At 42.8% G+C, this 26,105-nt stretch overlaps 1 protein-coding gene across 8 annotated transcripts in view; it reads left to right on the top strand.

The window, feature by feature from the left end:
- RBM47 (RNA binding motif protein 47) overlaps nucleotides 1–21,568 on the top strand; it is a 76,508-nt gene extending 54,940 nt beyond the window's left edge. For 4 of the 8 annotated variants that reach the window (XM_072928102.1, XM_002187738.5, XM_030270967.4 and 1 more), the window contains 4 exons: nucleotides 11,920–13,079; nucleotides 14,507–14,713; nucleotides 18,167–18,369; nucleotides 18,741–21,568. In XM_072928102.1, coding sequence (XP_072784203.1) covers nucleotides 11,951–13,079; nucleotides 14,507–14,713; nucleotides 18,167–18,369; nucleotides 18,741–18,986 — 1,785 coding nt within the window. In that variant the 5' untranslated portion in view covers nucleotides 11,920–11,950 and the 3' untranslated portion in view covers nucleotides 18,987–21,568. Of the gene's footprint in view, nucleotides 1–621; nucleotides 748–11,919; nucleotides 13,080–14,506; nucleotides 14,714–18,166; nucleotides 18,370–18,740 lie in introns of those variants that run through there. The other 4 variants (XM_030270965.4, XM_030270968.4, XM_072928100.1 and 1 more) reach the window with 2 other exon arrangements.
- Nucleotides 21,569–26,105: the final 4,537 nt, after the last annotated feature.

Genomic DNA, 26,105 nt, shown 5'->3' with positions numbered 1-26,105 from the left:
AGTTTCCGTGTTTACTGCTGACACAGTGCATGTCGGGTACACGGCATAGGCTGAGTTATTCCTACCGTCCCACCGCCGACATGATCACTAAATCTGCTTCTCACTCCAGGAGCTGCAGACCCTTTGTTTTTCCTACAACCAAAGGTAAATTGATTCAGCACAGCCTGAAATAATTTTGCCAGACACACATAAAGAAATAAAATATTTCACTGAAAAAGCCTCATGCAGTCAAGCAAAATATGCCCTTTTCTTATCTTATCTGTCGTGAGTAACCCAAGCTATTTGCACAACGCCTTGTGCTAGGAAGGAGTTGTTTGTACATGTTTCACTCTTTTTTTCCCAAGTTTTGAATTTTGAATTAAATCTTTCTCTTCAAATTCTTTTTACCTGTGAAAATATTACAGTTTCTCTTTCCGATGCTTCCCTGAAGGTTGGACCCAGCCCTCCCTCCAAAGATCCCTTCGTTGCAGATAGTTTTCTATTAATCTTCAAACCACTTTGGAGAGCTCGCTGCGTCTGGCAGCACTAACATCCCCTCTCCCTCCCGTCCCACCCACTTAGCCTCAGCCTAAGAGCCCTTAACAAATGACTCCCAAGGAATTTAAATGGCTAACGCTCGCTGGCCAATAAAGAGATGCATAAACTCTATAACCAGGTTGCACAGCCCTTGCCATTAGGAAGAAAGGTTGCTCGGGCAAAGACGTGAGTCCCCTTAACCTGTTGCACTTCGATCGCAGGAGCAGAGAGGTAAGGGAAATCTTGTTTACTCTCTAGGGCTTTTTATCTGGTTTTCATTTATCAGGGTGTTGAGACCAAAAGTATGTCATCATCAAGGTATGGGTTCAGGGGTTCGCCTTCCTTTGGAGGGTCCTAAGGGATTGTTTGAGAATTAAACAACTGCTTGTAAGATTGAGTTGTGAGATCAACATGTACCGAAAAGAATTTGCATAGCAAATACCAAAACAAATGTCAGAACAATGAACAATAAACCACCGATATTTTAGACAGAAGAAAACAAAATCATGTTTCCAATATATCTTTTCTGCTATCTTAAATTAACGAAGCAAAAGGTAGCCAATTGCAACTGCTTGACATTGTGTTTTCAATCAGTCTGTCTCTGCCACTGTCTGTGCCGCCTGGTATTGTGTTCTACTTTTTCAAGAGATTGACATAAAAAAATCAAACTTTAAAAGTGGATTATCAGTTTTTGGTGCAGAATTTGGGATTTGTAGATTGAAGGTCGCTAGGAAGGTTTAAGTAAACAGGGTATATATGCAAGTATTATTAATACAAATTAATCTATATTGCTCAATTTGCATACTGAAAACTTGAAAGCATTAAAGAAAGTCTGCTTTGATATTCATATTCTACTTAAGCAGCATGTGAAATCTGTAAGATTTGTATGTGACTTTGGACACATGACACTAATCTGTTCACCCTTATTTATTAATTATTAATTTGTTGTTTTACTGGGGTCAGTGTTGATAACAATAATGAAGTTTGAACTTAAACCAGGAAAAAAAGAAATGTAGTTGTTGAAAGTAAGGTTCAATTAAAACCAACGACAAAAATGTCAGTTTACACGTGGACCAGATGCAGCAGCTGTATGCAATGTTGTCCTGTCCTGAGCTAGGTGGGATTGAAACCATGATTCAAAATGTATCTGTAAAGCACCTCCTCTCCCTTTGCACATCCAAAAGCTTGCCATAGATGACAGCCTGTGTTCAGAATATTTGAGGGACGTCATGGCAAATGTTACTGCTGTCACCTGCAGTGCTCCACGGCCTGGCAGGCTGGGTTGCAGAAGGGGCATCTTTTTCAGTCGTATTATCACAACTGATCTCTGAAAGCCTTCACACCCAATGCAGTCTGCAGTTGGTGTTAGCTGATGGTGTTGCACCAAAGACCTTGCCAGTGTGTGTAAGAGTTGAGAGAGGTTTCTAATTAAATTGACACGGTTAATCCAACAGAATATCAAAACGTGTCCTTTATGTTTGTCAAGACAAGGCCACATGGCTGTCTGTCAAGAACTTGTTGTAATGTTGTTGATTTGATTATTTTTCCGTGGGCTTCTCATATAGCTTTGCACTGTATAATTAAGTTTAGATAATATGTTGCATAAAATTAAAGTTAACAAAGGAGCCACCATTTTGCTACTCTTTTTAATGATTTCCATTCAATTCTGCATTTCACCTCCAGTCTTTGCTGAAAAAATTATGTTGAATCAAATGATCCTTGTCTTCTTTCTTCAGCTTCTAATTAAAAGAGAAATAATCTCACTTAAGGTCAACAAAAGGTGAATTTCAAATGATATGTGTCTCAAACCCCACTCCTTTTCTGGGGTGAACAGAAATTTCATTTCAAAACCATAGATATTTCCAAGTGGGCTGTAATTTCAGTAGACTTACTTTGTCTTGAATTAACCTAGCACAGGAAAGTTGCCCTCTGAGAGATTTCCTGCCTTGGTTAAACTTTTTTTTTTATTTATAATATTAACACTGGGCACAGGTAACGAGTGCTGAAAATCTCTTCCTTGTACTTGTAAACCTTGTTTCTCAATTCTCCAACCCAACGTTCAAAGGTCTGTACAAACTTCTTAGATCAGAGGTCAGGTACAAATTGCTGCACTTTGTAGCTCCTTTCTGCCGATATGACAGAATTTCACAGGAGAGACAATTGACTTCCAGCCCCCACTCCTCCGCGCACGGGCAGCGCCAGGCAGTTAAAATGGTGATTTGTACAAGTCAGCCATTGGTACCTGGGTTTAATTAATAACTAACTCGGTTTCAGTGGTGCAAGGTGCATATTATAAAAAGGGTCAAATGTCAGTGCACAAAGGAAAAAAAAAAAAAAAGGACAAAACCCCAGCTACAGACTAAGCCAAATGCTTTGAGTTTAATGTACTTTCAGCAGCGAACATTCACATACATCCCAACTGTGGTTTGCTTTATGTTGATTTTCATTTCAGTGACCTGAGTGGGAGGGAACACGTTGAGCCACTTTCAGCTTTTCCTGGAATCTCTGCCTCCTGCTGAAAGCAGGGTTGCAGGTTGGGCCCCCTGTTGTTGCAGTGTTCACGTGGTATACACAAAGCTTAGAATGTTGCAATAAAAGTAGTGCATGAGATTAGGGTAAACTGAAAATTCTGAAGCTATTTTTATTGTAATAAATTTGACTAAGTGAGTAGACTTTATATGAACAGGCAGGATGTGTTATGTTTCACTCTGGAATCTCCAGGAGAGTTAGAAGAAAAAGTTTGATCAGAAAAGCTGAAAAGACAACTGTAGGTTTTGAACTTTTTGAGATACTACTGGTAGCACTGCAGAGTGGAACATATTACTGTAATATTTGTGTAGACAGACAGATACTGTGTTTTAAATTCCTGCGCCAGAGTCCAGCAAAGCCTTTGACAGACATTTTCAATTATTGATTTAAATCACTGTGTTCATATATAAGATTTTGCTTCAGAAGGGGAAGAAGTGAAATATTGTTATCTTTCCCATGTAATGATTAACAGATGAGTCTAGTTGTGGTTTTGTTTTTCAGTTGCAGAACATTGCTTCTCCTGTCCTTCTTATGGCAAAAGCTTGTGAGCTTCTAGTCCATCCTGAATGAAATTCTTCTCCCTTTCCAAGCAGAATATTTTCTAAAGTAGACAGTTAATGGGGAGGACACACTTACCTATATCAGCACTTCTGCAGAGAACAGTGTTTAAATTCATTTTTGGTAAAGAAACACTGCAAAAAGTTTCCCACCAAGTATAGGTCATCCAGAATAGGAAAGACTACACTGAAATTTATATATCATGCATTTTCCTGTCTGATCATGGCAATGATAGACCTTATTGACTAGATAATCTCACTAGACTATCTCACTAGACTAGGTAATTTCCTAAATAGAAATATGGGAATTTGGGGAGAAGGGGATGGTTGTGCTGTTTCCTGATTTAGACAGCTGATAATAGTAATTACACTAATCATGTCTCATCTTCTCGGTCTTCCTCAACGTGTGGCTTCAATATATTGCAGGGTAATAACTTCAGCCTCAGCCAGTAACAAGTCCTATCAAAATAGGTGAGCGTTATGCATTTTGATCATCTGGAGTGGGTAAAAGATGGAGCTGGGGAAAACAGGATAACACGGGTTACACAACTTGTTGTACAAAGTTCTGAATGACTTGCAGAAACGTGCATTATAAAATAAGGGGGGAGACTAGGTTTTGGTTACCCAAACTTCCTTCAGAAGTGGCTTAAGTTGAGGTGGCTGGCTTGGCACTGCAGTATTATAAAAACACTTAAGAAATGCACTCTGCATTAAGAGAATCCACATTGCAGTAGCAGGGTTATGTTAGTGGCATGCTCTACGTGTTGATGGTGCTTTTTCATCAGTGTGGTTTCATTCTTGCCATGGTAAAACCATATATTCATGAACACGTTTTGACTTGTGATCATCAAAAAGCCATCTCAGGAAACAAAGCTGCGCTTGGGAAAGGTTTCTGTCTTCATTATTTGAAATATCATTACTCACATCTCATTGAATATCATTTTTGCAGTTTTTAAGCAAGAAGTCAGGTCATTGAGGGACCTTCCTACTGGGTTTGTTCACTGCTAGGCATGGATAGTGCTTACATATAATGCAAATGGAACACACACACAGGATTAAATATCCCGTAGAAAGATGCCGAGAGGGTTGATAACAGAATAGGCAGGATGTTTGCACAGCACAAGGTGACTTTATTTTGTATGGGAATCATCATTTTAGCTCCATATTTAAAATTGTACATAAAACTGCTGTGAGGTAAGATTAATAGGCCAAGGGAACTGGTATAATATGGTTAAGGGAATTAGATCAGTGATTGTTATTTTTCTAATGATAATGGTGAAAATAAGAAGTTTAACCTTCAAATCTTAGTTTGAAGCTGTAGCCAATCATTGACTGTACAAATTCCTTTTTGGATTATCTGATTAGCATTCAAGTTTTAACCTGGGAAATTCCAGGATGTTAATTTACAGAAAAATTTCAGGTGTTTTCCTCCTAAAAAGGAGCAAGAAGCAAAAGAACAGATTTCTAGTAATTTTGTTACAAATTTTAAGCCAAATACATTGCTTTTGATTGTGCCTTGAAAATGTAACCTGTCCCTGCAAGACCTTTAAAGCAAGATTTTCTGTAGTGCTCATCCCTTTCTTAAATATATCCCTCTTGCAGCCATTAGAGTCTCGTAACTGATGTCAGGGTAGTCAAGCTAGATGTGAGTACTGTTAGAAATATCACACTTTATTTTCTGTTTCTCTCTTTGAACTTAATACAATCAAAAGTTAAAGTCAACAGATTTCGGTGAGTTTTAAATGGAACCAACCATTTTTAACATGTTTAGCTGCTTAGGACAAATTTAATCAATTGAAAACCATGCACAGACCCTCCCTGCAGTAAATCCACCCTGAAAACTGCTTTTCAGGCCCTGAACATTAACTTGCCCCATACAAAGTGAACATAATTAACTGACCAGAATAAAAATTGAAATTTAAGCATGAAATATGAACTCTTGCAATGAAATCAATGGTCAGAACTCTGATGATAGGCTCTAGATTAGAATGGTAATTTTCACTATAGCAGAAGTGGGAATTTCATAAAATCATAGAACCTTTAGGGTTAGAAAATACCTCAAAGATCATTGAGTCCAACCATTAGCTGACCAGTGCCAAGTTCACCACTAAACCACGTGCCTAAGTGCCACATCTACATCTCTTTTAAACACCTCTGGAGTTGGTGACTCAACCACATCCCTGAGCAGCCTGCTCCAATGCTTGACAGCCCTTTTGGTGAAGAAATCTTTTCTTCCCTGGTGCAACTTGAGGCTGTTTCCTTTTGTCCTAATTTCAGCAGCTAGCCTCAGGATTTAGTAGGCTGGTTTTATCCCACCTCAGGCACTGTTGTTCTCTGTATTTAAGTATAGTACTTCTAGTGGGCAGAGAGCCTTAGCTTGTGCATGTCCTTGTCTGAACATACATGAGAAATAATGTGGTGCAGCAAATGCTGCTCCATGCACATCTCACTGTGTTTTGTGCAGCACCTGAGCCAAAACATTCCTGACCCTGGCTGGAGAGGGACAAGTTTGATGACCCACTTAAGGCATGCAGATGATGATGAGAATAAGCAGTCCTTTAGCAGTGCTGGCAGGAGGATAAATTGCACAGCAGACAGACATGTCATTGTCAATGATCTCTGAGGTTACTTTCTTCCGAGCTATTCATCAGAAGCTACTCATCAAGTCTCTCCCCAGCTGTTGTTCCTGCCCCTTCAGGTCTGTTGATGCAGTTCACCAGTTTTTCCACTGAGTTTTACCAAAATGGTCTAGATTATGAAATTTCACCTAGCCTGGGGCAATTTCTTCACTCAGTTCAACTGCAGGTAATGACATGTGTCTGATATCCTGCAGACATTGTCATGGCTTGTTGGCCTCGGGTATGGTTTTTTTGCAAAAGGGTGAAGGCATCATCCATCCCACGTAACCTTCACCTTCCTGCCAAAAAGACCTTCAGAAAAAGGCCTTGGACAAAAAGCTGTCCTGAAATGCACTGACCCACCACAAATTTCAGCTTTGGACACCTGCATTTCACTAATGGCAAAATACATGAAACCAGGTGTAATCCATTTCCTGCTGATCACACAGTGGCCCCAGATCCTGCAGTTGGGCATGCCATGGCTCAGCTTTGGCAACAAAGATGCCTGCTTTGTTCAGCTCATTGATGAAATTAATGAGGAGGAAAAGAGTGACAGTCTTGTCAAGAAAGAGCAAAGTGATGTATAATGATACTGTAATCATCTTTAAGCAGGGCGGTAACTTGCACATGACACTTGAGGCAATGCACAAGTCACTACCTTATTTAGAATTTATGAGGCCATTGAATTTTTCTGTTCAGCCAATAGGTCTCGAAACAGGCAAACTGGGTTTTCAGCAGGAGCATTTCTGGGGTGTCTAATGTTTGTGATAAAATTACACAGTTTTTCTTAGTAAGCTGTTGTTTTTGTATGCATTTTATGAGTATAAAGTTGTCATGAGAATAGAGTCAGGATTTGAAAATAAAGAACTTTAATAACAGCCATGCTTTTAGAGCTGCTGTCTATCATCATCATCAGGATAAACATTTTCCCTTATTATTTCAAGTAAAATACTAGGAAGGTCACATTTAAAGCAGTAGCTGTTATTTTCCTCTGCCGGCCTCTGGGTGTATTCAAAATTTCAGCACCTGTCTTTCCATCTGTGGTTTAAAATGCAAAACTGTGGCATTTCTAGAAGGAAGCAGTACCTGTGCAGAGTCCATGAGGACACATCCTGTCAGTTCAGTGGGAGTTTGTACAATCTGCAGGGTCTGCAGGTGGGGCACAGATGTCCCCATCCCTCCCCTGGACAGTTATCACAGAGACAGCACATGTCCCTGGTCTCTCCTGTTGCCTGTGGTGGTGTTGGCACCTGTTCCCAGGCTTTGTGACTGCCAGCAGTTGTGTCACCCACAGATGATGCCACTAAATCTGTGTAATATAAAACTGGAGGATGAATTAAGTCCAGACATAAACAACCTCATTTTATAAGAGCACATGAGTGAAGTGGACGCACGGTTACTGCCACAAGGACACTGGCTGTGTCCCTGTGTTTGTAAAAGCCTGTTTGACCACACTAGGATCAACAGAGGAGAACGTGTCTGCCTAACTTTGCAGGCACTGCCCAGTGCTGGACTAACCCAGGGATAAGTTCATATGTGGACTTTGGGCATTGCTTTCTTGATGGGGCCCCAGGCTGCCTTTGCCCTGGGACAAGGGACATCATCATCTGGCCCTGTATTGCTGTTGATCAGGGTGTGGTATTTCTACTTAATAAAATACCTGCCTCAGTTAATCAGCCTGCTGACAGTGTGCTTTGGGTCAGTCACTGCCAGCACAGTAAGCTTGCCATTTAATATTCTGGGATGTGGGAAAAAAAAGAAGGTAATTAATATTTAGGGCAACAACTATTTACACCCTTCCTACTGGCAGCAGAGGAGTTTCATAAGCAAAGTGAAGTGAAATTTGAATGGTTTCAGTAAAACATACATGTCTGGGTTCACCTATGCAAGGAAGAGTCCTTGGAACAGAGGTGCTGAACAGAGGGGCTCATGTGCCTCACTCCTGGATAGGCTGGCCGATGTTAGCATCCATCTAACATGATATGAACAAACAAGCAGGATTTATCTTTTTCTTAAAAGAAGCCAAGGGCTTGTTTCAGTCCTGATAATGAGTCATTTAAAACTTAGCTGTCTCCAAAACACAACCTTTCTTGTTAAAAATATTTTTGTCTGTCTCTCTTTTTTTGAATCTATGTTATCAAGATCAGATGTGCCTTCCTCTTCAGAGTCTCGAAATCAAGCACTTATACTTCACAAGACACTTCATTTTAATGGAGATTAGATTTTTGACTTTTCTAACATTAATCTCATGTATTGGATACTGGAAATCAGTTTGGCTTTATTAAGGCCAGTAGACCCATATTACCAGCCCATGCCTGCACACAACACAGGGTAGCAGGTTTGCATGACGAGTTTACTGTTGACTTAAAAATTGCACAAGCAGGTTTGAACACTTTGGAAACTGGTATTTTCAAAAATTGTTTTCTTGAGATGGATTGCATTTCAGTCTAAAAAGGGTTAAATTGTGCTGGTAGCCCATTTGAAAGGCAGTAACAGCAGGGAGAAGAGCTCTCAGACCTGACAGCCTGTGCATTTTCTCATCAAGCTACTAATGACCACTGATGATAAATGTTCTGGTAACATTTATCAAGGTGTTGATTGTATGAACTTAGGGTGTTGATTGTATAACATGGCAATGAACAAGTTGTTAAGTGTGTATTTAGTTACAAAAATCAGGGCTATATGGGCTCTATATCTTTCTTAGTACTTACTTCTGAAACCCAGTTCTATGTAGCTGCGCAGGAAAAAAAACCCAAACCACATTTGATCATGAATCTTGATTCAAAATAAATTACATAAGTATAAATGCTTTTCAGGTTCACATGGAATTTTTGCTTTTGAAATATCACTAATGGTGTGTGGCAGTGTCTGCAGCAAAGATGGCCAGCAGCAGTTAGAAGCAGCTTCATGTACAACTTGCAATATGAGAAATCATCTTGCTGGTCCAACGCAAAGTGCTGGAGAACATGCAATGTCCTGCATGGCCATTGAATTACCAACTGGTTTCTGGGGGTCAGGGGAGATTCTGTTTCATCTCCCCTCACTCCACAAACCCAGTGACCATCTGTAGCTTTCCAGACTAAAGCCCCAGACACAGAGCCCTGCAGATAACAGGGATATTGAGAGTTATTTTGTAAGTTGACCTAAAACAGGTGGTTTGAATGGAATTGATAATTTTTAAACTTAGCCAAACTTGGGGTGATAAGTCCTTGACTTGCCAACAGGTGGCCCATGTAAAGGTAATGATTATTTCTCACCAAAGTGTTTGTATAACTACCTTTGCTTTTATTCCAAGAAAGGTGAAGTTACACTTCTAGGAGCAAATAGTCAAGTGAAAAATGAAGCTGTTTTACTTTGCCTTAAATTTGTTAATTATTTCAAATAATTCCCAGGAATAAGATTAAAATCTAACTGTTAAATGGTAATATTAGAATCTGATGGAAATGTGTATCAACATAAGTTCATGAAGCTATCCATGACAGACCTGGTTTAAAAGGAATTGTGTTTACTGAAGTATTGCCTGAGCATCAGCATCACTGTTACTGCCCTCCACTTTCCTTATCTTCTCCTCTGCTCTCCACATTGTTAAATTAAAATGGCTCAGAAGCATCATCATGCAACACTCATGGCCCAAAAACACATGCAGAATCAGGTCCTACCACAGACCAAAGCTCAGAGGTCTGGTTTCCCAATCCCAAATACATTTAGGAGATGAACCAGGCTCAACAGTGTTTGCCCTGGCTCACGCAGAGGCATCTCTCAGTATAGACCAGCACAATTCTGGATAGCTCAGGAGATTTACTGAAAAAAATCTGAGGTGCTGAGGTTATTAGGATTTAAATAGATTTTGTGAACCATACAAATCAGACTTTGGTGCCTAAAATTTGTGCCGGTATTTTTGTGGATTTGGGCTTTGTGCACTAATGAAAGATCTTCCTTGGTGGTCACCAATGCAGTTATAGGACAGAGGGAAACATGTGTCTCACTGAATAAGAAAACTGTATAAAATAAATAAATCTCACTGAAACTCCATCCTTTTTATTTAAAAAAAAAAACAACAAAAAACCTGTCAAACCCAAATATTGGGAGCATTTCTTATGGCGGTTTGCATTATCCTACAAAGGTCAGTGTGTTTTGATAGTTCTATCAACAGACTAGTGATGAATGCAAATCATGACAAATAACTCAGTGAAGGAAAGACTGATGGAGTTGTAAAACACAATGGTGAGGAGCCAATTGAGTGTAACATTCAATAGGTGGGATCTACTCAAAAGGCAGTTGGGATAGGGCTGAATGGAAGACTGTGACATTCAGGAGTAATAAACACAAGTCATGCCCACTACACATGACATAAACAGAGCAAGTGGTGCTTCTATAAAGGATTTGAGGTTAGAATTGAAAAATACCCCACCCAACTCCATGTGACTTGCTAGTGAGAAGGTGTGAAGAAACAGGATTTGGCAAGGCAGAGACATGGGGAGAAGAAAGAGGGATGATCTTCATCCCTGTATATAGCAAAGGTAAAAAAGGCTGAAACTCTAGAGAACTGTCCAAAGACCAACAAACAAGATTTCTAAGTGAAAAAATGACTAATTGTGAGCTCAGCCTGCAAGTTTGATTCAAAAGACAGAGTTGTGTCATAATTAAGTGACTTGAATATCACTACAAAGCATAAGCAGAGGTTTTGAAAGACTCTCTAGTCTATCTAATCCTATCTGGAAGCAAAAGCCAGACAAATTCTCATGAGAAATGCTGCACGCTTGCTTGTATGATGGAGTGGTTAGCAAACAAGTCATACAGGCATGTGGCAGGGTCCATGCTCTCTGATTCCTTAAGCCAAGGTCCTTGTGGAAGATACAATTTACTCTCATAAATGCTATAGCATCTAATGTGCAAATAACACTAAAATGAAATGGTCCATGTCATATACAATCACTTGTATTAAATTGTCTGAGGGACCATTGCAGCTTTAAAAGTCAATGAGCTAACTACTCTCAGAGTCCAAGGTGTCTTATTTAATTGTGCTCAGAAAGAAAGCCCACTGTCTTGCAGTTTTGGTTATTAGCATGGTCATTTCCTGCATGTCTGCATTTCCTGCTCTCTGCCTGTGTTCAAATGAAGAATAAGGTTTCTGAGATTTGCCTTCCTCTTGCTGGCTTGCAGCTTGGTTTAAAGCACAGCCTCTCATAAAGGAGTGATTCTCTTCAGCTTCTGCCAAGTTTTGCTGTAATAAGGGAAGAGACAAACATGTCAGACATGTAACACATTCAGTAGACAACCCAGAAGCTTGTCAGATCACTCTTTGCACAAAAGAACAAGAATTATCCCCCACCCCTGCTGCTAAAGTGTATGTATTATTTCCTATTTGACAAGGGTCTCAAAGGTCTTGGGATTTTGAGGTACTTGGTGGCATCATTCATGTGCCTTTGGTCTCCTGTGACAGCAGCTCTTGATGCCTGGGATGTGTGGGCAAGTGATCCTTGACCATTCAAAGAGGAGCTTTGCCTATGTCCAGGATGCGCTGTCCCTGCAGTATCACTCTTCAGGCTCATGTGGCTTGTTCCTCTGTTTTTCTGCAGCCTTAGTCCCAGTTTGTAAAACAAACTTGCAGAACAGCTACAGGAAAATGAAAGAGAGAAGTGGAATTCCCATGGTAGCTAATAGCTTTTAATGAGTGTCCTCCTTCTTCATTTGCCCAGGTTTTATCACACTGTGAATGAGTTTGACACCATGACCGCTGAGGATTCCACTGCAAGGATGAGCAATGATTCCACTAATGTGGCCACCACAAAAGTCCCTGAAGGTGTTGCTGGGGCGCCCAACGAGGCAGCTCTGCTGGCCCTCATGGCCCGCACGGGATACAGTATGATCCAAGAGAACGGGCAACGCAAGTATGGAGGCCCTCCTCCCGGCTGGGAGGGCCTGCACCCTCCTCGTGGCTGCGAAGTCTTTGTGGGCAAAATCCCCCGCGATGTCTATGAAGATGAGCTTGTCCCTGTCTTCGAGTCTGTCGGCCGCATCTACGAGATGCGCTTGATGATGGACTTTGATGGGAAGAACCGTGGCTATGCCTTTGTGATGTACACACAGAAGCATGAGGCAAAGCGTGCTGTCAGGGAGCTGAACAACTATGAAATCCGCCCCGGCAGGCTGCTGGGTGTGTGCTGCAGTGTGGACAACTGCCGGCTCTTCATCGGGGGCATTCCCAAGATGAAGAAGAGAGAGGAGATCCTGGAAGAGATTGCCAAGGTGACAGAAGGCGTGCTGGATGTCATCGTGTATGCCAGCGCCGCAGACAAGATGAAGAATAGAGGCTTTGCCTTTGTGGAGTATGAGAGCCATCGAGCAGCAGCCATGGCCAGGAGAAAACTCATGCCCGGAAGGATCCAACTGTGGGGACATCAAATTGCTGTTGACTGGGCAGAACCAGAGATAGATGTGGATGAAGATGTCATGGAGACTGTTAAAATCTTATACGTGAGGAACTTAATGATTGAGACCACAGAGGACACCATTAAAAAGGTGTTTGGTCAGTTTAACCCTGGCTGTGTAGAGAGAGTGAAAAAAATACGTGATTACGCCTTTGTGCACTTTACAACCAGGGAAGATGCCATTCATGCCATGAACAACCTTAATGGTGTTGAACTAGAGGGCTCCTGCCTGGAGGTTACTTTGGCCAAGCCGGTAGACAAGGAGCAATACACTCGCTACCAGAAAGCAGCGAAAGGAGGGGCTGCAGCTACCTCCGAAGTAACTCAGCAACCTAACTATGTTTACTCTTGTGATCCATACACGCTAGCATACTATGGATATCCATACAATGCCTTGATCGGGCCCAACAGAGATTACTTTGTGAAAGGTTAGTAAACATAATTAGGGGATGTGGTGGGCAGGTTTGATCTTAGGCTGATGCCAGAGGTCTGCCTCAGCCAAAGGTCAGCAAGTGTCACACAATTTTTTCTTAATACTCTTGTATAGGCCTTTTTGTCATATTTCTATTGGGTCTTACTTTAGTTTATGACTACACAAAGTGTATTTATCTATAAATAATTGCAAATGTACAAGACAGTATGAGAGAGGTATCAAATATATGGTTAAGAATAGGTAAAGACCAAGCATGGGATGGGGAACGGAGGCACCTGGGTTTTATGAGTGATGTACTAAGTCTGAGCAAGTTTAAGGATTCCATCTTCTGATGTCTCTTTTCAAAGATCTGGATCCTGTGACAGTGCTCTGGAGGCGTGGGTATGGTGAGCTATCCACAGGGAAGGAGGTTAGGGAAAGCCTTCGTTAGGAGCTCTCTAGGTGTCATTTACCTTCCACATTAAAATGACAACAATGCTGTCTTTCATACAGTCATTTGAGAACTGCAAGCAGAAGGAATCATGTGAGTGAAAAATTAGTTATAAGCTACAGTCATTAAAAATTAACCAAAAAATCACTTATTCATAAAAAAACCCTAACAGCTATAACTGGTATTACAATTACAATTATCCTGTACTTGCAGGAATTAGAGTTTCCTGACATTTGATGTGTATTTCCATAGAAGAAGCAATTTAGAATAAATATATTCTTAAAACACCCACACAAACCAAGAAGTATTTTTAACCCTAGTCATTCAAGAATTTCAGCTTCTTCTCAATTTCCAGATTTGCACTTGCACTTGCACTTGAACTATGACAGAGTTGAGTAACAGTCTAAATATTCAATTAGACCATCATAAAGTACATCAGTATGCCATGTTCAAAGTACTGTCATAACACATTCATTAAGGCAATATTTTTGGAAATTGTTATATACACCTAATAAAATAGCAGAGAAAACAATAAACATAAGTAAAAATATAAGCGGTTGTGGGACAAAGTTGTTTAAAGGACAGATGTGATCTTGTGCCATTTCAGCAGTGTCCCCTTGCAGCCAGTTTACAAATTGGGTCTCTTCTGGAGGACAGCTGAAAGCAGAAGCTGCTCCTAATGCACAGAAATCAACCAGAGGATCCCCTCGCTCACTACTGACTGCATTGAACCTGTAACACAGTTGTTCCACCAATATAAATGAGCAGTTAATATATGCTCACAAACATCAAAAACTAAACAAGCATAGAATTACTGGATGCTTCTTAGGCACTTCTTGTTTTACTAAGCAGGGTCACTAAGACTCAATCATGCTGACTTAAGCAGCCACATTTCTAAGTGCAAGCCTCCAGATTTCATTCTGGGGTCACTCATGCTCCCCACAGGGCTGTCACTCTCCATTATTCACCATCTTCTGTGTTGTTATCATAAGCAGGCAGCATACGAGGCAGAGGGCGAGGTGCAGCTGGCAACAGAGCTCCGGGTCCCAGGGGCTCCTACCTGGGGGGATACTCCGCCGGCCGTGGAATCTACAGCAGGTACCATGAAGGCAAAGGAAAACAGCAAGAGAAAGGATTTGAGCTGGTTCCCAACTTGGAGTTACCTGCAGTCAACCCAGTGGCCATTAAGCCTGGTGCAGGTTAGTATGTGTAAGGAGGGGAGGAAAGCAGGGGTGGTGGGCAGGCCCCCACTCCAAGCCCTGTCTAAAGCATGGGAAGACCCCTCCAGGACCAGTCCATGACTGCAACTGCAGCAATGGGGATGGCTCCCTTGTGCTGAGTGCTTCCGGCCAGACATTCTCCACACAAGAGGCACACAGCAGGATAGTTCTTCTGGGAGAAGAGTTCTGAGGTCAAAGTTAAAAGGACTAAAGCAACTCCCACTCCTCCTCTCCCCTTTTGCATTTGTTTAAGAGGAAGCAGACTTTCCTCTCCTTCTAGTAGTGTAAACCAGAACATGGTGACTAAGAGCAATCTTCCTCTCTTTGAATGTCTTCAATACTAATTTCACCTGGGAGATTCCTATCCAAGATTTCCAGCCAGGCTGGAGCCCTCCCCTGTTTAGTCTGTCTTGCTCCAGTGATACAAGGCTGAGAAAAGGATCTGGGGCTTTCCCATTGCAGGAAAGTCCCTGGCTGAGGCAGGCTCCTCCATCTCCATCAGTGGTGTGGGGAAGGAGCAAGACAGGGAGCCCTCGGGATCCATCATTACAGCTGTGCAGTGCCTAAAGGAGTGCTCATCTCTGCTGGGTTCTGATGAGCCAGTCCAAGAGCTGGGGCAGGGATTGACCCTTCTGCTGCTTTGTCAGCTGAGTACCCAGCCCTTGCCATTCCCAAGTGAGCAAGAGGAAAGCTGAAGTTCTGCAATTCCTCAAGATCCTGTCTGGAAAGATTTTTATTTGAAAAAGTAGCCTGAGGAAGAAGGTCCTTGAAGGGGATGGGGACCAGCTCTCTTGCAGAAGTCCTGATGTCTTCTCTCCATTTCTCTTTCCAAGTAAACTATAATGGCAGGATGTAAGCATTGCTTGATAGTAGAGCTACTGTGGTTTCCCAAAACATGTTTCATTTATGTCAGTGAAAATTACAGCTTGCATCTAATGAAGTCTGTGAAGAGTTCTTCATAACAGCTGGATGAGACAATGTCAGAAGTCTAGAGACAAAGGAAGGCTGTTAAGATTAAAGTTGGAGAAAGATCAGACTTCCTGAGAAAACTACCCTCTCGCCACCAGAAAATATTACTGCTATGTGTGTTTGCAAAGATACTTTAGGAATTCCAGGTATTACTAAAGGATGCTTGAAAAGTGAGCTTGGAAATTAATGCTTATTAGTAGAGTCTATATTTCATTTGACTGAAAAACAAAAGCTTGAAGCTCAAGTCAAAATATTTCTACACTTGAAGCATGTTGAGATTCAGGTTTTTTCATGAGACTTTCCCCTGTCATATGGTTTCAGCACAGCCTCTGAGCACAGAAGCTCCTGGTCTGTTTTCCCCAGTCGGATCAGCTGATCTAATAAGAGTTACCACACACAAGAGTTACCTCTGTTATTGAAGAGGGTATGACTTTGGAAGCACGTTACCAGAACAGAGAAATAGAAATGCACTGACTGCAAAGTTTCCTGCCTACTGTTTAGACCAACCTTAAAGCTCATTTCTTTGCAAATAGTTGGAATACTCCTAGGAGGTCACCCCAATACCCCAGATGCCTGCTACTGTTTTTCTGCCAGAAGTTATTGCAGAATAGAGCATGTGAGCTCTTTGCCTTGGTGAGAAATTCTCCAGGATATTTAAACAAGAGATAAAACTGGTTTGACCTGACCAGGTGGACTTGGTGTAAAAGGAGAACTGGAAAATCTCATGAGTTGGGGGTCTCTGCTTGAGGAAACAGTCGTAGTCCACTGGTGAAGGACACATCTCTGCCTGAAAGATATCTGATCAGCTCCCTTGTTGCAGTCTCCAGTATCAGAGCAAGAGTACTGCTTTTTGTCACCTCCCACCACCAGACATAACTGCACACTTTAACACTGCAAAGTTTCATTGCACAGAAATAAACCTATGTACATATTAGACTCCATTTCTGGCTTAGTAGCTGCATCTCTCATAAGTGCCAACACCACCTCTTAGTCCATCATCCATTATTTATTGATTATTTTGTTTTCCTTGTGAATTACCTTACTGCTAAAAAGCTTGCAAGCTGAATGCTGAGGGGTGCAATATGAGGCAGTGATGGAAATCATAGCATTGTAGAATGGTTTCCGCTGGAAGGGGCCTTAAAGATCCCTCCTCAATCCAATGCCCCTGTCATAGGCAGAGATGTTCTAAACTAAATGAGGTTGCTCTAAGGCCCATCCAACCTGAACTTGAACACTTCCAATAATGAGGCACACAAAACTTTTCTGGACAACCAGTCCAGTGGCTCATCACCTTCATTACAGAGTATTCCTTTCTTAAGCCCAGCCCTTTTTCAGTTTGAAACTGTTACCCCTTGTCCTATCACTACAGGCCTTACCATAAAGTCTTTCTTATAGGCCCTCTTTAAGTACTCTGAACTTGCTCCAACAGGTTCACATCCTTCTTGTATTGAGGGCCCCAGAACTGGACACAGCACTCCAGGTGGAGTCTCACCTGAGCAGAATAGACGGGGCAGAATCACCTCCCTCAGCCTGCTGGCCACACTGCTTTTTATACAGCTGCTTTTTCTGAGCTACAAGTGCACCCACCTTGTCAGGCCATGTACAATTATTGTGATTACTGGGAATGTTCAGCAAAGACTGTTTCTTCCCTAAGCAAGCCTTGAAGCTCCATTTTGACCATGTACAATCTCACCATCCTGAACACCATTATTCTGACAGACTGTTCTCCCTTTGTCTGAAAGACCATGGCTCTAATTATATCATATTGTCTAATTATATTATTTTGGCATGAGGGAGAATTCCCTAAAAAGAAGTTTGGTGTTTTTTTTAATGTCATTATGTAGATTGATCCTGTAGCAGACAGATGGGATAAAACATATTTAGCCAAGATAGTCCTGGGAAATGCTGGTAAAAGAGCTGATATTTCACAGGATTGGCCAAAGGATGGCATGTAAAGCAGACCCATTGCTGCCTGTAACTTCTGCAGTACAAACCACAACTTTCTGTCCTGGAGCAACTCTTCCTATGGCAGCTACATATTCCTTGATGTCAACAGCTACAGCAGGGACCTCACTGGGACATTACACACTCTTACCCCTTGTGTTCAGGCCACACCCTTGGCCAGAGGGAAGGACAGCAGTGGTCAGAAGGAGTTGTGTAAGTCTGGGTCACAGCTCCCAGTCCCCAGGAGGACTCTGGCCCTAGGATATTCATGGCAGGAGCACGGGGGAAAATGCTGGACCAAACAGTACTGAGCCTGTCACTGTGCATCAGCTATGGTGCTCCCATGCATGGAGAGGGAAGAGGTGCCCCAGGTGCCCTGCCTGCACAAAAGGCTACCTCCCCTGTTAAGAGCAGCACACGATCTCTGCTGGAGAATTGGCGCAGCTGGGAGGGAGAGCTCTTTGACAAGAGGTCCTGGAAATCTCTCCTGACATATCTGGTATGTCTGGTCTCTCCTAGTGGCCATCCCTGCCATTGGCGCCCAGTACTCCATGTTTCAGGCCGCACCGCCAGCCAAGATGATGGAAGATGGCAAAATCCACACTGTTGAGCACATCATCAACCCTATAGCTGTCCAGCAGGATCCAGCCAGTGCAGCAGCTGCCGCAGCAGCCGCAGCCGCAGCGGTAATACCAGCTGTCTCAACACCTCCTCCCTTCCAGGTGAGCTCAGCACAGAAATCCTGCTTCCTATACATCCTGCTATGCATGCCCAGTGTGGGGGGAAAGCCTAATCTCTTGCCCTGCTTCCATTCAGGACATGCTCTTGACGATGTCACAGTGTCCAAGAGCCCTGAAGTTCATCTGACCTGACTTAGACATCTGCACATTGGGCCATTGCTTTCCCCACTGTGGGAGACCCAAACTGTGAGGGGGAACAGCCTCCCATGATAACATAACTCTCAGTCAACAGGGCATGTCTTGCCTATCCTCTCCATTACCTCCTTCCCTTCTAGGGGGTTTTGCCATTCAGGAAGGGAAGTGGGATGTCACAACAAAGTACATTTTTTGAGGTCTGAACCCCTTCCTTCCAGGGTCGCCCCATCACACCGGTGTACACCATGACTCCCAACATGCAGCGGATCCCTGCCGCCGGGATTTACGGGACAAGTTATGTGCCATTTGCGGCGCCTGCTGCGGCCACAGCAACAATAGCCACGCTACAGAAGAACGCCGCCGCTGCCGCCGCTGCCTACGGAGGATACGCTGGCTACATCCCCCCAGCATTCCCAGCTGCCACCATCCAGGTGCCCATCCACGACGTCTACCAGACGTACTGAAACTGTCGGCAGAGGAGGGTGGTGGAGAAACACACACTGAAGGAACACTTTACTATTTATGAAGAAAGAACTGTCTGCGAAACAGTAAACATTTGGGCTTGGTAAAACAATGCAGAAAGTGAAGAATGTCATAGAAAAACATGTTTGAAATATTTTCTATGCTTGAAGTTTTCACTAACGTTTTTAGGCTATTTTTAAAAATTTAACACGCCTATATTCATACATTTCCAAAGGACCTCGGTGCATCCAGCCCACCACTGACATGCATTTATATGCACTGCAGTAGGGTTGCATAAGGTCTTTTTTTTTTTAGCAGTTATATTTTCAATATATTTGTGGTATGAAGGTTATTTTTTAGTAATTTCTGCACTCCAGAGATGTCTATTTTGTAGTGCCTTTAATAATATATCAGCTATATATTAAAAAGCACACCTGAGCAGCTAGGGAAAGTTTTAACAATATATTTTGAAGAGTATATTCAATATTTAAAGAATACATACCTTAGTGTTTTGTTTTGTTTTGTTTTTTAAGAAGAAAACAACAAGTACCTTATTTAAAAATTATACTGGAAAGTGCAATTTGAAAAATGTGCAAGACCTCTGCATTTTTTGCTGGCATTAATACAATCCGCTCATTCTCATTTGAAATCACAAGTAACTAATACGGCCTGTTTGGAAGAAAGAGAAAAGAAAAAAGCCTCCTCACACATACCTCTTCACAGTGTGATTTGCAGGCTTGTTTTTAGCGAAAGAAAGGGTCCAAGTTTTCCTTAGCAACTGGATTTTCTATTTATTGAAGCTACTTGTAGTTGCAGCATGTACAGAAACAAGTAGCTGATGTTTCGCGTGAGGTGTCTTGACTTAGATCTTCATCCAGTATAAAGCCAAGGCTTTTTCTCAATGCTCTTCATTTTATTCTTTGAAGTATATGTAGTGACTGAGAACATATGTTGCTGTTAGCAAGAGTAGCCACACTCTCGCCAAGAGGAAGTGCAGCCTTATTTTCTCATTGTTCCATCATGTTCCATGTGAAATTTCAAAGGTACTAGGGGTGGTAGTGATACTGGAATTAGTGAAACAGGGCTAGCCTCCCTCCCAGCTTCCCTTCCACTCTTAATTCCCCTTCTCCACAACTGGAGTTATACATGCACATCAGGGGTGGGAGTGATTAGACCAAATGATTTTAAGACATAGAGCTTGTAAATATCTTTTAATATACATTTTAAAAGTCATTTTATGTTGCAAATTTGCATGGTATGTGGTTTGCCACAAAACAAAAACCTTTTATTGCAATGTTATAAAAAAGTTTGTTTTATTAAGAAGTAATTATATTCTTGCAGTGTTTTGTGGCCTGTTTAAAGGCTTTTATATAGTAGTGCAGTGAATGTAAAATAGAGTAAAATGGTAAAAAATATCTTGCCCTTTGTATGAAGTGCATCAGCTCTACAAACATGTCCGGTGACAAAAGGTGAGAAGCAGAGAGTCAGTAAACAATGTTGCTTTATTTTTGAGGTATAAGTACATACCAAAGGGGTTTCACATTGGCCATATTTTGACTACTGAACCACTTCCAGACTGCATCGAGCTCAGTTAAGTGACCTTTTTAATACTCTGCTTTTGCTTGCCTCAAAATTGAGCTGTTGTATTTTAGGTGCTCTTGCTCAGACAAGCTGAGCTCCTCTTGACCGTGTCAGCCATTAGCAAAATCACTGTGAGGTTACCCATTAGGTTGGACTCTGCCCCTCCGCGCCCCTTTCCAGGAAACTTTTATTGTCTGTACCTGCACATCTGAAAGCACACCCAGACCTCAGCCCCAAGGTCCTGCCCTTGTGTAGGGCGAGAGAGGAGGAGATCTGGGCAAAGCCTGAGGGGCAAGAGCCCAGCCGGAGTCCAGCACTGCCTCCTCCAGTCCTCCAGTCTAAGGTCTTACATGGCTCAACACTAAACGCCAGCGTGGGTCCTTGGGCCATGCACTGACACCCCTGGGGCCAGGAAAAGGCAGTCCAGTGGTCTGGGCCTCTGCTGGCCCACTTCCAGCCCCACACCATGGCTGACCCCCAGAGGAACGAGGAAAGGTGATGACTCCCTTCCCACTAATCCTCTGCCTGCCAACAGGACAAGGAACTGCCACTCACAGAGATGGCAGGAAGAGAAAGGAGCCAATGAGGGAAAACCATGAGGTGTCCCCAGCCAACAGTGGGTGCTGCCTGTGCCAGGGTGGTAGCACGCAGTACCCAGGGATGGAGGCAGGACCCAGGCATGCAGGCAGCCAGGTCGTGCTGAGCCTCTTGCCCATGCCTGTCTTGACATTTACTTCTAAACCATTTCATGTACACTACTACTGAGGTAAGTCTAATAACTTGAAATGTGAACATCTTTAGGTTAAGAACAAACTATTCTAAGAAAAAAAGGTATATATAGAAAAAAAAAACTAGTGTGCCTTATTCTCAAAAGAGCTGATATTTTAGATATTTTATTGTATCTCTCTTCTCTGTATTGTCAGAAGTCTCTGAGTTTATTTAGTTCTTGCTCCATTTATGGTGTATTTCTAGGATGTAGTGAATAAAGCATTCTTTAAAAACAGAGACTGTTACTTCATTGCAACATCCCACTCTGCCAAGGCTGTGCTCCCCTCCAAGCTGGGAAGAGGGTGTTCAGGGCAGGAGGGGAGCAGGGCACTGCAGCCAGCATCCCTACAGGCTCCTGCAGGGAGGGGAGATGAACTGTCCCACGGACTCCTCTGTCCCATTACCTGCAGAGGACAGTGACCTTCCCAGCATGAATACTGGGCATCTCTCCATTCCTCCAGCATCCTCTGTAACAACCCAAATCATCCCTTGCATGCAGTTTAGAGACAGTGCCTAGATATGGATGGAGCTGGAGTTAACATCTCTCTGTGCTTTCCATCTATCCAGTGCCCCAGTGCACAAATTCCTCTATCTCTCTTGTATGTCCTCACTGCCAGGCAGGAGCACTGGGAACTGGTTCATCTTTTTCATTTCAGCATGTTCCATGCTTCAAACACACAGAAAGATAAGCTGCACCTCATTTGCAGTGCTCTAGATTTTCTGGCTATTTCCTTGGTGTAAATACACCTGGAGAAAATTTGCTGCAAATACCAAGTCAGTAGAGAAGAGAAGTCTGAGGCACTAGTTCTGGCTAACCAGAGAGGTCTCAGTTGCTGGAAGATATCAAATCTGACAACTATCTACAAGAAGGAGTGAAGGAGAAACCAGGGAACTATCAGGAATGACCCACTTAGCTGGTGAGGCAAAGGCTGTGGAAGTTGTCTAACTTTATTTTAGTAAAGCCTTTGACACTGTCTGGAGAAATATTCTTCTGGAGAAATTAGCTTCCCATGGCATGAAGGAGCTTACCATTCACTAGGTAAAAAACTGTCGGAATGGCCAAGCCCAGAGTTACATCCATGGATGGATTTACATCCAGCTGACAGCCAGTCAAGAGCAGTGCTCTCCAGGGCTCAGTACCAGGGCCAATCCTGTTAAATGTCTTTGTTGATGACCTTTGTTGACATTGAACAAGGGGACTGAGCGCACATCAGTCAGTTCACAGATGACACCAAGCTGGGTGGCAGTGTTGATCTGCTGGTGGGTAGGAAGATGCTGCAGAGAGATCTGGACAGGCTGGATCATGGGCCAAGGCCAACGCTGTGGGGTTCAACAATGCCAAGTGCCAGGTCCTGCACTTGGGTCACAACAACCCCAGGCAGTGCTAGAGGCTGGGGTAGAATAGCTGGAATGTGGCCCAGTGGAAAAGGTGGCCAAGAAGGCCAATGGCATCCTGACCTGCGTCAGAAGCAGTGTGGCCAGCAGGACCTGGGCAATGATTGCTCCCCCGATATCCAACACTGACACATCTCAAATCCTGTGTCCAGTTCTGGACCCCTTACCACAGGAAGGACACTGAGGGGCTGGAGCGTGTCCAGAGAAGGGCAATGGAGCAGAGGAAGGGTGTGGAGCACAGGGCTTGTGGGGAGCAGCTGAGGGAGCTGGGGGTTTCAGCCTAGAGACAAGGAGGCTCACAGGAGACCTGATCACTTTCTACAGCTGCCTGAAAGGAGATTGTAACCAGGCGGGGGTTGTTCTTTTCTCCCAAGTAACAAGTGAGAGGATAAAGAGAAAGGTCTGAAGATGTGCCAAGTGAGATTTAGATTGGATATTAGGAAAAATATCTTCACTGAACGGGTCGTCAAGCATTGGAAAGGCTGCCCAAGCACCATTCCCTGGTTGTGTTAACAAGGTGTATGGGTGTGGCACCTGGGGACATGGTTTACTAGTGAACATGGCAGTGCTAGGTTAGGATTCAATGATTTCAAAGGTATTTTCCAACCTTAATGATTCAATAATTCACTTGATGAGAAAGAAATCATCAGCAAACCACAGCCCTTTATAGAAGTTTAAACATGAGGCATGACCTTCACAAAAAGCAATGTTTTCCAAATGAGATTAACTGTGCCACATTGAAATGTTTCTGCTCTTTCATTTTTCCCTTTACCCAAGCTACCCAAGATTAAAATTAATCTACACAACTTCTTCTAAACATACACTTTACAAGATTATTTCTTTATTTTTCTAGACTGCTGGTTTCTGTCTTCAGTTTTGTAAGATCTTAATTAATTATTAACTCATCATAAGGTTGAAATATGCAAGTCATTCTCAGGATATTAACATAAACAATGCCAGAGAAATGCAATTGTGCTTTCAAGATGACCTTGCTGCCTTGGGAATGTCAGGAGCTCTGCTGAGGCCTTGGGCACTGTGACAAATCAAAATGCTGGGATCAAGGTGATCCCATTCCTTTTTAATATCTGTCTTTGTGGTCTTGAAGAACAGATGTGCTCTTCCCTGGCTGGTATCATCCTAAAAACCACGCTAAAAACCAGCTTTAGCTCTCTCCTGGAAACACCATTCAGTAGCACAACTGTGATGCAACTATTACATGAACAGATTTAGAAGAAATTCAAGTGCACCACTCTAATATGGCAACATCTCATCTATAAAACACTCAGAGAATATGTAAAATGCATTTTTCATACATACAAAAAAGTAGATGCAGTACTTCACCTCCTTCTTGGTAGCTGGTGTTACACCCCTAACATTTCTGGTCGGAATGAGTCCTTAGAACTTATAGGACTCTCTGATCCCTGCATGCCATTCAGCTGCAAAACTGGCCCATCATGCTGACCTGTAAAATAAATAAACCCAAGACCTACATTGTAACAAGAGAAACTACCTCTGCTGTGCATCTAAAAGCCAGAAATATTCAGGTTTTATGCTCCAGTGTGTCAATTAAATGCTGAATCACACTTGACTGAGTTTTAGAGCCAAGTCCTGCCTGGCAGCAAAATGGTCGAGATGGTGTTGCAGGGAAAAGCTGCAAGCTAGGGAATTAAAAAAAAGGTAGTATTGTGGCACCAAGTCCCTCCCTTTTGGCACAGAGACAGGCTGTGCCATGCCATTATGATTGTTCAAGCTGCCAAAGAGGAAAGAGGCAACAGAAAGTTTTAGAAATTTGGAACTGTAGAAGTACTTCCACATTAAATATTTTCTGTCAAGCTGATGAATTAGATCAGATTTTTTTCCTCCAGACAGAAGACAAGAACTGGAGTTCACTTGGTTCCTAATCAAAGAAGACAGAAGTTCTCTCTCACAGGCCTCACTCAGGCAAAACTGCAAATCCTGCATGTGGGAGGTGACCAATTAAGGACTGCCTGCATCAGAAAACTTTACAGGGAAAAATGCTCTCAAGTGTGCTCAGCTTTGTCCCACATGTACCAAAAGCCTGTGTCTTCCCAACATAGTGTCAGGTGTCTTTGTCTCTTTGTCTAAACAGGCTGTGTCAGTCGTCAGACATCTCCATCTAACAGACTGTGAAAGTTCAAACACTTTGTCGCACAATGGCAAAGTTAAAAAACTCTGCCCCATGCTGGGTCCTGGGGCTCCACCTCCTCTGACCAGGGCTCCCCACAGCCACCTTTCCCCAGGGCATTTGGAGACATGCCATCACAAACCTGGTGCCCACCCTGACTTCTGTGGGTCAGGGTTCCTGTGCTTCTGCACGCAGCTGGTTTGTGGGGTGGTGGCTGCCCTGAAGGAAGCTGGGTGACTTTTCATGTTTTGACTGACACCATCATACTTTTACTGTGAAGAAAAATATGCTTTTGTTCTTCTTCTTTTTTTTTCTTTTTTTTTCACCTCTTTCCAAACACACACACATTATTTTTACCAGCCAGGTTGCACTTTGAGCCTATCCTTGCATGTTTTTGCAATGTTACAGAAGCTCATCATTAGCTCAGCCACTGCCTGCAATCTGTGCACTGGTGGGAAGTAGGAAGCCACAGGTAAGCCCAAAGATCTTCATGAAGCATGAAATACACCCCTGCAAACAGCCTACACAACCCACAGAAGTGACCTCAAGCTAACCAGCAGAAAGAAAAATGCACTTAAGTCAGTCAGAGGCAAAACAGCCTACCCTTAAGCAGGTCCTTTGTTCCAAATCTTTGAAGCAATAACTACAATAAGCAGTTCTCACTCCTGTAACAAATCCATAGGTTATGGACCAACATGTCTTACAGTCAGTCCAAAGAGCATGTAATGACAAGGGATTACTTACTAAAGTTGTAATGCATGCAGTGGCCATGCACAGGGCATCCTTTAGTTTCTTGAGTCTTTGACTTTTCAGATGCTGTCCCTTGCAGGAGGCTTTCTGGCCACATGGATAAGCTAAGTATTCCCTTAAAACTTGGCTTCACTCCAGTAGATGGATCCCTTGGCTTACCAGCCTTTGTGCAGGGCACAGAGAGACACAATCCTAGCCAGCAGCTGCAATGCTGGCGTCCAGGCAGCAGTGGGGCAGCTAAGGAGAGCTTGGCAGAGCACTGAAGTGTCGAAGCTGTTTCCACCATAGCGAACATTAACTGCTGCTCATGGAAAAAGAAGTCAGGAAGTCTGCTGTAATTTGTAGCTGAGAAGAAAAATCAAGTCTTATATGGCACTGTACTGTCTCTGAGTCCCAAACTCCTTTACGCCTATGACCCTTAGGAGCCAAATTCCCAAATGCTGATTCAAACCCCCAAGCTCCTCAGTGTCCAGCCAGGCAG

Source organism: Taeniopygia guttata, chromosome 4, assembly GCF_048771995.1.
Source record: "Taeniopygia guttata chromosome 4, bTaeGut7.mat, whole genome shotgun sequence".
NCBI classification, from domain to species: domain Eukaryota; kingdom Metazoa; phylum Chordata; class Aves; order Passeriformes; family Estrildidae; genus Taeniopygia; species Taeniopygia guttata.
The sequence above is the reverse complement of the archived record's forward strand: the minus strand, read 5'-3'. Positions and strand labels throughout refer to the sequence as shown.